At 33.6% G+C, this 11,129-nt stretch overlaps 1 protein-coding gene across 4 annotated transcripts; it reads right to left on the reverse strand.

Moving 5' to 3' along the window:
• Positions 1-2,869: 2,869 nt before the first annotated feature.
• Positions 2,870-6,930, reverse strand: LOC7485877 (probable 6-phosphogluconolactonase 1). 4 transcript variants are annotated; one of them, XM_024609570.2, is made up of 4 exons: positions 6,653-6,930; positions 5,214-5,387; positions 4,993-5,128; positions 2,870-3,721 (listed from the first exon to the last, which is right to left on the reverse strand). In XM_024609570.2, the coding sequence occupies exons 2-4, from the start codon at positions 5,384-5,386 to the stop codon at positions 3,230-3,232; spliced, it is 801 nt and encodes a 266-aa protein (XP_024465338.2). In that variant the 5' UTR covers position 5,387; positions 6,653-6,930; the 3' UTR covers positions 2,870-3,229. The 4 variants fall into 4 exon arrangements, with proteins under 4 accessions (XP_024465338.2, XP_024465337.2, XP_002316080.3 ...); XM_024609569.2 differs by lacking the exon at positions 6,653-6,930 and adding an exon at positions 6,139-6,400; XM_002316044.4 differs by lacking the exon at positions 6,653-6,930 and adding an exon at positions 5,924-6,096.
• Between the last annotated feature and the right edge of the window lie 4,199 nt (positions 6,931-11,129).

Here is an 11,129-nt window from a genome sequence, read left to right on the forward strand (position 1 = left end):
CAAAGAAAAAAGAATTTTGGACTCTCAAAATAATTATAATTCCAGTGGAAAGAATAGCCTTTTGATGTGAAAATAATGAACACGCCATTGCTTCCCTTTGGGATGAACACTTGCAATTAGTTGTTTGAAACTTGGGGGGTTTGCAATCATTCTCATGATGACATTTCATAATTTTAAACGTTTTTTTTCTTAACTATGAAGTTCCAAATTTGATCTTATGTCCGTGGGATTGAATTTGTTCCTGGGCTGATGCGGACACATGGTTTGAGGGGCAGCAGCAAGAGGAGGAAATGCAGCGTATGCAGGCAGAGAACAGGGCTGCAATGCAACCTGCAGAGAACTTGCACTTGAAGAAAATGGCGGAGGAGCGAGAAGGGGAAAAGGAATGAAGCTCGTTATCTAATGCGAGGGCTGAAGCGGAGGTTTTGAAACAGAATAATAGCCTGTTTATCGGCTGTTGGTTTTCAAAAAAAAAAAAAATTAAAAAAATATTTTTTTTATTTTTTTAAAATTTAATTTTAATATTAATACATCAAAATAATATCAAAATAAAAAAAATAATTTGAAAATAAAAAAAAATTAATTTTATTAAAAATACTTTTAAAATATAAAAACGTTATAACATCATTTAAAAGTCGTGCATACTATACTATTTTTATTTTTTTTATTTTTTTTAAATTTCAAATTAATATTTTTTATATATATTAATATTAAAAAAAATAAGAGGCTTGTTTGTGAAACAAATTATCTCGCTGTCATGAAACGGTTTTTCGTACTCCCTCGCTTGGATACATGGATGCAACTTCTCACAAACTCTCTTTTGAGAGCTTGTGGGTGCCAATGGATTTGACATTCTCATAGATGAGCATTTGCCTTTCGTGCCGCTGCTTTAATCATTCCGTTTTCCACTTGTTAACATCTATGGTGATGTGATTTGATAATGATTTGCTGAATATTTTTTTTGGCCTAAGGTAAAGAAATGTTTTTGGTTTACTAACCTTGTTTTTTTTTTCTTTAATCATCGTGTGGGATTAAAAGTATTCTTATTTTTTAATAAATAAAAAAATAGCTAATGTATAAAAGTTGGAGACACTCGCGCCCTTCTGAGAGCGCTTGTAATGCCTCCTGATGACTGTTGATCACCTTTCGAGATGGCGTTTGAAGTCTTGCGCCACCCTTTACATAATGGGTCAACACGTGTCACGACAAAACTTTGATAATAATTTTTCTTCTCATCTTTTTTCTCTCCTTTCTATCTCAAAAAATGTGCTAGCCTTGTAACATTTTAAAGTGGTAATATTTTTTTAATTACATCGAATTTGATTTACTTTTTTTTAATTTTACCTTTGGCATTTGATTTTTTTATGTTTTTTTATTAAATCTGATCTTCATTATTTTAATTCCTATTTATTTTGCTTTTGATCTTTTTTTTGTTGGGTTTTATTTTTCAATTTAATCTCTAATCATTTTATTTATATATTTTTTTGTTATATTTGATCATTATTTTTATCATTGCAATTTATTTTATTTTGAGTTCTCTTCTTGATTAATTGTTTTTTGGTAATTTCATCCATCCTTGTTTAATTTCATTTAATTTTTATATTATATTTGATGTTTATTTTTTTATCGCTTTTAAAACCCGACCCGATATTCAACCCCTGTCATGTTCTAGGCCATAGGTTGGGTCGAATGACCACGGTTATTAGGATCAATTAGATTTTTTTATTGAGCATGAAGTAAAAATGATATTATTTTGATGAAAAAAATAATTGCAAAAAATAAATTAATTGGTTCTGATATAATTTTTCCCTAGCTAATCGTTTGATTTCTTTATTCAACTAAAAAAGTAAAAATGGTAATAAGATAAAAATCTTGTAATTAAAATGAGATATCAAAGTTGGAGCATAATATGATAGCATCGTGGTAGATGAGAAAACAACAAAACTTGTTTAAACAATGTCTTTGAAGTTAACAGAGCATTCAAGGATATCGTCTCATAAGCCTCTTATCCCTTGAGATCTTGCATAATATTTGTAGATCCGAGCTCAGATCTGTTAAGTTTCAACAATTTTATTTATTTTTTTACTTTTAATGCAAGTTTATCATGTGTGGACTTGTATATTAACATGGTGTTTTATTACAATTTCTTGTTCTGAGTTATATTATATCGGTATACCACCCAAGTTACGTATAGTTTGATGATATGTTATATATATCATTTCCTGTTTAAATAAATTTCGAGCAGCAGCTTCCATTGTTACCTATCGAGAAAAAAAGTACCGTCACTTTCTTGAAAGAGATGAGAGATGCTCTCACCATTATTTTAAGTTCATGATTATTGAGAGTAGTAAGTGAAGAAGCTAATCATGATTTCCATGGAAAGTGATGTCACGTTTAAGGCAGGATTCGGTTTCTGTTCAATCCTCTCCTTTTTCTTTTTCCTGCTTACTTTCCCTTCAACGGCTTAATCATCAAGTCCAACAGGAATGTACAAGCAAATGGTACGATGTCAGTTGGTTGTTTTTTTCAGTTAAGAAACTCAAAGTTTATGCATGCCTGGTTGAACCTGCTGATTCCAGTACATTGCTATCCACAACCAAATTATTCTGAAGAACTAGAACAATACCCGACGGAAACAGGGAAAAAAGAGCAACAATAATATCAGATAGCATAGAATCTGATGCTGCATTTGAGCATTTCAGTTCCATAGATTTAAGCCCCGAGGGTGCCAGAGAATTTCGGTGTGAACTGTAAACCTTTTGACTTGCTGTCAATGCTCGCTTGCATGCAACCTGTAGGGACTAAATGCCAGAGTCAAATTATCTCTGAGAAAAAAAAAGAGAGAGAGAGCAAGGGAAGTCCTACAGAATGTCATGGAACTTGTAATCTCTCTGTAAAGCAAAAGACAGAATCTCTTTTAACATCCCGTTGGGCTGGCTCTCCCGTGAACTATTATCCCACCTTCATAATCCATCCTAGAAGAAACAGAACCAGGAAAAGTTTTTGCACCGAGGCCCCAACTTTATTCTTCATACAAAAAGGATATCACACTTCTCCAACTCCTCTAAACAAGAGGGGATAAAATGGAGAATCTAACCCAAAGCAAACGAGAGAAAAGGGAAAAGAAGAGGGGGGACGCGGGGGGCTGCTAAATAGAAAGAAAAGGATCCACGGGTGTTGAGTCCGTCCACTACATACAAACATACACATCGGCAGTAACAGCTTGACTCTACTCAGAAAATTGAAAACCGTCTAGTTTTGAGGCAGCTGGCTTGTCCAAAAACCACACCAGCTTCCCTTTTGTTGGCTGTACCAACCGTGCAGGCAATGACAGGTAGTCCGGTCCTACATCATCAATTGCCAAGTGTACAGCCTCTGCTTTGCTCTCACCTGTCACAACCACGGCCACATTGGATGCTGAGTTGATGACAGGCAAAGTGAATGTGATCCTCTCCGGTGGGGGTTTGGGGGAGTCGGTAATAAAAGTTACCCACTCCGATTTCTCGTCAAGCATAGGGTGGTTAGGGAATAGCGAAGCAACATGACCATCAGGACCCATTCCAAGAAGGATGAGGTCAAACTTGGGGCAGTCACTATTATCAGACACATTAATTGTCCGTGTTTTCACTAACTGTCGAATATGAAACTCATAGTCATCAGCAGCTTCCTCTGCTGACACTGAATCGTTGATAGAATTCACATGACTGGGTACCACGGGCACCTGCTAGCATAACATACATACAATGATAAGAACGTAGGTGACTGTCAAAGCATAATCACACAATATAGAGACAAACATCAACTTTCTGATCTCATTTTTATTTAATGCTCATATTCATGCAACTCTTATTTCAGATTAGTACTAGTAGGGTAATTTTCACAACCACCCTTCGCAACAAGGAGTGTGAAGCCCGAAAAAGCCTGCAGTGTTCACAAAGAGAACACCTTGAATAAGGCCTTTGTTCTAAAATTTTCAATATTTCTGCCATGTCAACTACATTGAACAGAATCTGTTGAATACAAGATGAAAGAAGCTGCTTAAGATGGTGGATTGAGATAGACAGAAAGAAGAGTGGCTGAGGTGGAAATGGAAGATGATTGTCAAAGATCTACTCTGGAATATTGGTCTACATAGTACAAAAGGAAAAAATGATCGATTTTAAAAAGCCAGTCCAAAGTAGGTGGCATTTTCAGCTATATTGAGATGTGCAGAGCAGAAGTGTATAAAAATAGTCCATTTATAACAAAAGAGAAGATCATCAATGAATGAGCAGATGAACAACAAATACACAGAAACTGCCTTTGACAGAGGTTAGTGCTATGTAGAAACTCAAAATTATCCCGTTATTTAAGGTGTTTGTAGTAGAAATGGAGAAAAGCATCAGCAATATAGAAGCCATCCTAAGACATCTTTTTTAGCTGCAAAATTCATTGAACTGCAAAAATGTTGATATTGGATGATAGCAGTGGTTTGCCAGAGGGTTTGAAAAGAAGACAAACATTGTAGAAGAATTAAAATAGACTCGAAAATGAAAATGCATGCAACAACACAAAGTGGAAACATGAAGCTCATAGTACTCTTTATTCAATGCAATATCACAACACCAGAAGTCTACAGTCAGCTAATCACTAGATGAGGTGGTTTCATGAGAGACTTGGCATCAATTATAAATGCAAATTATCCACCCAAAACAGGAAAACCTAAGCATTGCATGGAATCAAGACAAGATTTGGGAGGTGGATTTATACTAACAATGGCGTCACGTTAAAACCAATGCATTTGCCGATTTAACACGAAAACAGAAGAATTGGTACTTGATTATTTGGTGAACAAAGCAAAGAAATCAAGATGCAGCAAATGCTTGACCAAGGCAGCCACTTTAAAATACTTCAGTTCAATTTCCTTCCGTCTTTTTGGAAACTGATAACAGCATGCTTGTAGAAAAAGGAAAGTTATATATGTATATATAAGAAACTAACAACGGCACAAACCTTCGACAAAAGACCATCCTTCGCAAGCTTATAATTGCTATCAGCATGAGTTTTCCCCACCACACGTTCATCCGCCCAAAATATATACCATTTAGCCCAGTCTACAGTCTTGTGATAAGGAGCTTCACAAAGTTTCCTGTTATCCACCAGAAATTTAAACAAACACACAAACATCATAAAACCAAAAAATGAGGAAACATGAAATAAAATTGCATAAATACCCCATCAAGCCAATGAGGGAACCACCAGATATGGCAATGGCAAAGACACCCCTCTCCTTCACCGATGCCTCTGATAATTCAGCAATATATTCTGCCAAATCAGTGCCAAGCTCATCCAAATTCTCATGAATCCTCAACTCTCCTCTATCTTTATGAACCCTAGAATGAGCCATCCTACACAACAAGTTTAACAACTCAATCATTAACATATTTAACAAATGAACACCAGGAAACAAATTTATGGTCAAAGGAGCAACAAAACATAAACAACTTAATGGCAACAATTAAAGAAAAAACATAGAGAGAACCATAACGTCAAATATCCACCAAGTGTCGCAGTTTGTTGGCAACTCATCCAATACAAAATTCATGAAACAGCAAAATTCTCTCATATAAACAGCAAGCAAGAAAAATCACTTGATACATTCAGTCCAAATTGACAAATATAAAATGGAAATCCAACTATAAATGGCATGATCATTATAATTCAAATATCAGTGCCAGAAAATAAAAGGAAGATACATTAAACAGAGAGATTTCTCAAAAATTAACCAAACCCAGATCAGAAAAACCATTAAAAAATTATACCAAGCCCCATTACACCAATAAACCAAAGCAACACAAACACGCATACGGATTTCTCAAAATAAATGAAAAGGAAAGGAAAAAGAAAAAGACTCTCGCAGTAATACATGGAAACAAGTGCTTACAAGGAAGAAGGAGAAAGAGAGAAAGAAAAGAAAATGGAAGATGGTGATGATGAAGGGTATTTATCGACACAAACACGAGATTATTAATATGCATGTCAGCCTCTATTCTCTCTCTGTGTATACATATATATAATAATAAAAAGAAGAGCTGTAGACGCACAAGAAGAAGAAGTTGTAGCAGAAGTAGAAAAGAACTAGAAGAGAACAAATATTACCTTGTAGGTTTCCACGTGTATCCAATGATCGTGACAAAACACACGCACACAACGTAAACGGATAAATTTAGACTGAAAAAACAAAAGAAATTCTGTCTGCTACAACTTCTTCTTCCTCCTCTTCTGCGTCTACTATTCTTCTTTATATATTTTATATAAATGAGAGAATCTCTCAAATGCTTGATCCTCTCCTGTCTCTCCTCCGTACTTCCATTCCATTACATCTAATCTACCCCCAAAATGTGTTTTTTTTTTTTAATAACAAGATTATTAATTACCAATGATACATGTAATATAAAAACCACTGAGTTTTGTTGTTGACACGTACTGATTGGTATTGATTGGTCTATCTTGTTTTTTTCTGGAAATAATAAATAAATGGATAAATCAAGAGGAGCTCACAGAGTTTGTGACAGAAAGAGAGTCTCATGGCACCAAAAACCTGTCCTGATCATTTCATGACAAATGTACCAATAGAGACTTTCGTCTTCTTTCACTGATAGCTAAAACTTACCCCTTTCTTTTTTTCTTCTTTCACCAAGGGATTTTCTTCCTTTCTCTTGTTCTCCTTACTTCTTTCTTCAGTCTCTTTGATCTTTATCATGTACAAGCAATCACTTTTCCTTCCCAGTTCTATGTTAGTTTTCTTTTCTCTTTAGAAAATCCTCTCTTTCCTTTTTATTTTTTTTCGGTTTCTTTTCGCTTCTCCCCCAAAAACCAGCTAATTTTTTAAGTTTTCAAATGTATTTGTGCGTCTGTCTCACACTTGACCTCTCTCAAATTCTTGAACCTTGATCCCCATGTATTCCTCCACCAGCTAGGAGCGTGTAATGTATAATCTTGCACATTGAATCATGATGCACGTACAGTGCTTTTATGCTAGCTATCGATTTACAATGGGCGGCCAGAATGATTTCCAGAATTTAAAATTTTGCACACATTTACAAGCTATGTGTATATATACATATAATATAGTTTTAGTGGGTAGCATGATTATATTATATATTTTATATTACTATAGTAATTTGTAGTCTCCAAAGCAATGTATTTATAATTTTTTTTTATCGTAGTTGAAAGTGTTTTAACTATGCCATCATAATCTTTTGTAGCAATTATTTATTTGGCATAAACAAACTTTATGTCATCTTTCATGGTGTTTGTATTAAAGATGTATCATGTCAGCCATCATTTTCTTTAGTTTCTCCAACTTCCTCCACCACCATAGAATAAAAGAGAGGGAAGAAATTAATGAGGAGCATATCAAGAGAAGTTTGGAATCTCATGCTATCAATATCAAGCAATAGTTGCAGAACGGAGAGAAAGGGAAGGGGTCTCGGAAGTAAAAGTTCTTTTCATAAAAAAAGCACCAACAAATCAAAACCCCACATGATGACAAATCAAGAATTGGTTAATATAAGGAGCCCAGTTTCAGGAATCTATCGCATTATCAAAAGGGACTACATCCTGATGGAGTCATAAATTTGTTTACCCCTTTTAGGCAGTAGCAGAGGAACCATGAAATGATGTCTTGTTGCCTGATATTTTACCCTTTCGATTGCAACCTTGACCAATAAAATAAACACCTCCGACCATGCCCTGTCAACTGGCTACCTTCTTCGAGGAGAACTTCTCATCTTTAGCACTTGTTTTTTCACAGGACAAAGAAAATGGCAAGAAGGAAAATACAAATTTATGAAACCTTTTTTTATACAATTCAAAGATAATGATGATAATAAAAAATGAAAAAAAAAAACTATGCTAGCTGTGGTGATTGGGGGGGGGGGTGATTATCCTCATATATATTATAATGCGAACACTAGTTCACATTTTTATTTTTTAATCTTCTTCTCCCCTGGTCTTGGCTAGAATCTAAATTTGTTTCCCTCTTAATAACAAGCACTTCAAATTTTATAATGAAGTTCTTGGCAAAGAACATCTTGAATTCACTCAAGGGAAAAGTTAGGAGGTTCCATGTTATTGTTCATCATGGTTGCGAAGAGAGGAAGCCATGGGCTGATTGGTTGGAAAATTTGAGTTTAGAGATTAGAATTCATTGAGGTGTCATGACCCCATTAATAAGCAAAGGAACCATTGTTTTTATATTCTTTTAAAACCAATCTAGAATTTGCTTCTGAAGACAAATCTAGTCAAGTTTGGAGCGAGATTTCGTGCCTCCCAACTTCCCAACATGTATATGATATGCGCCTGGTAACTGCTAAATCCTATTCCCTTTATTCCAAAATATAGTTTTTTTTCTTAATTAGATACCTTAAAATATATATGTTTTATCAAAAGATTTGAGTATAAATTTTTACTACTATATCTTTTTTTAAAAAATAATTAAGTTCATATATTTTTCTGCTCAAAGAACAATGTGTGGGAGTTGATATAATATCCAATATAAGATTTCTGGGATCTTTTTCCCCGACTTGGGCCGTTTGCCATCCCTGATCAACCATTCTCATTATCCAAAGCACCTTACATTAAGAGAATTTTATTTTTTAAATTTTTAAATTTTAATCAATCTATGATCTATTCTACTGGGATAGAGAGATATCTCAATTTAATCTGATTATTATTACATTTTACCTTAACGTAATTATTTGCATAGAAATGCATAATAATATATATAAAAATGGTAACAGATGCTTTTCATCAAGAAGTAACGGCAGGCTTAGCTGATGTAGAAAAGAAGACCATACTGTCTTTTCAAGCATGAGAGGAATGGAGATTTTGGGCGAGTAATGGAAAGAATAAAAACTTTAGCAGTGAAAGTAACTTCTGATCCACTATATATCCTGGAGGACCATCAGTAATTGTCAATCATTAATTCCATGGTGGTTTGGTGGCATGTTTAGTGGTCTCATACAATTATGACTGTGATTAAAAAACAGGAAATTATCATCTTGCTCAACAGAATAAACACTATGTGTAATTGTTTCTGGCGATAATTCTCTGTTCCATTTCCCAGCAGCTCCTTCTCGAGTTATTATTGATAATATTTACGAGGGTAGTTCTATAAGTGTCCTGGGAAATAATGTTCATATAAAACAAAAACAAAACCATACTTTGAAATGCTATTTTCTTAAAAGATATCCAGCACCAGCAGTAACAATTCAAACCGGTTTCACAGTTATCCGCTCATCATTTTCAACAAAAAGTTTGAATTCAAAGCGTCGTTGCTGTTTCTAGAACTAAATGATTTTATCGTCAAAAGCATTGATTGAAAAACTTGTTCTCTTATTAATGGAAGCCAACAAGGATTGGTCAAGGGAGAATTTACGGCTGAAAACAACATTAAACGTAAGAATGAGTATCAGTACTCACCATTGATGAGCACTTCCGATGCGTCCATTGGGAATAATTAAAGTTAAAGCAAGACAAGCATATTGGGATCTAACTTCAGCTAAATTCTACACTTTCAACTGCTAAAGTAAGTTTTCAAAATCAAACACGATGCCTTTGACATAAACTAATCCACTCAGTCATCATCACTAAAGTTAGAACGAACGTAGATTAGACAAGTTTACGCTAATTTCTTCCTGTACAAAGTAGAGATTCTTTCTTCAAGTTGTTTCCATTCCGTATACTCCAAATTTATACATACTCACCCGCCGTATTCTTACCTACCCCTAGCTAGTTTTATGGCATTGTACATAGAAATACAGTATGTAATTGCTCCAAAGTGTGGTTGGTATACACGGTCAATTAAATTAGGTGAAGCGAGAAAAGAAAATGGAGGATAAATTAAAGATTGCCAAATTAATGGATCTTGAAAAGTAATCTCTTCTTAAAGTCCAATCTAGCTAGCGAGGAGCTTGTCTTGGAAATAGATTGATTAGTCTAAAGCACTAATTAAATGATTTATTTATTAATTAGATGTTTCTGAAAATGATGACGGCTCCATGATTCATAAAAAATTATATAATTCGCGTTGCTCTTGAAGGCTTCGACTATATATATATATATATATATATATATATATATATATATATATATATATATATATGTTGCCGTGTCTCTGTTGTCACACTAATTAAGCATATTAGCTTGCCCACAATTATCTTGTATATTAATCTGAGTTATTGATCCTTGTCAGCTCCAGCTTATTAACTACAAGGAGAACCACCTCACCAAAACCCAATCAAAACAACATTCTACTATACATGCATGCTCACGTGTGAGTGACATACATACTATCTTTTATATATATATATATATATATATATATATATATATATATATATATATATATATATATATATATTACCCCACCGCCTTCTATTTCGAACATCCTTATAATTTGCATCTTGTATTTTAAAAAATTACATTTTCCATTTTAAGATTAACAGAGATAATTTTTTCATCTATTTTTTTTTTGAAAAAAAAATCCAAAAACACTAATGTTTCAAAAGAAGCTATAGGCAAACATTGCACTCTTATTTTATAAATTAGACTCCCTTTTTTAAACGAAAAACATTTATAAAAAATTAATTCGCGTCATTAATTTATTCATTCATCATGTTTTTTGTAATAAATCATAAAATAAAAACGAAGAACATGCTTAGTTACGAATGGAAGAAACACGTTTTGCTTGATTTGTTCTACTGATCACATTTTAAGTCGAATGGGGTTAAGTGATTCGAATGAATCTGAACCTTTTGCATTAATTTTGCTTTTATCTATTTCATGCATCTATCATCGATCCTTTCAATAGTTATTTGATCATTTTATAGCATTTTCATCAAAAGTCAACTCAATTTCTACTGTTTAGCGTAATAAATTTTTAACGGAAGGTCGAAAGCGTTATCACGAGAAAAATAAGAGGTAGAAAAATATCAATTATGAAAAATTAAGCTACCTTAAACTTCTTTTAGAAAACACATAAAGCTATAGGTTTTTTTTTTTATACATGTAATATTCACTATCTTACATTTTATTGTAGACTTGTTGTTTAAATTTTTTTATTTTGATCCTTTTTTTTGTACGAT

This window comes from Populus trichocarpa, chromosome 10 (genome assembly GCF_000002775.5).
Source record: "Populus trichocarpa isolate Nisqually-1 chromosome 10, P.trichocarpa_v4.1, whole genome shotgun sequence".
In the NCBI taxonomy this organism is placed as follows: domain Eukaryota; kingdom Viridiplantae; phylum Streptophyta; class Magnoliopsida; order Malpighiales; family Salicaceae; genus Populus; species Populus trichocarpa.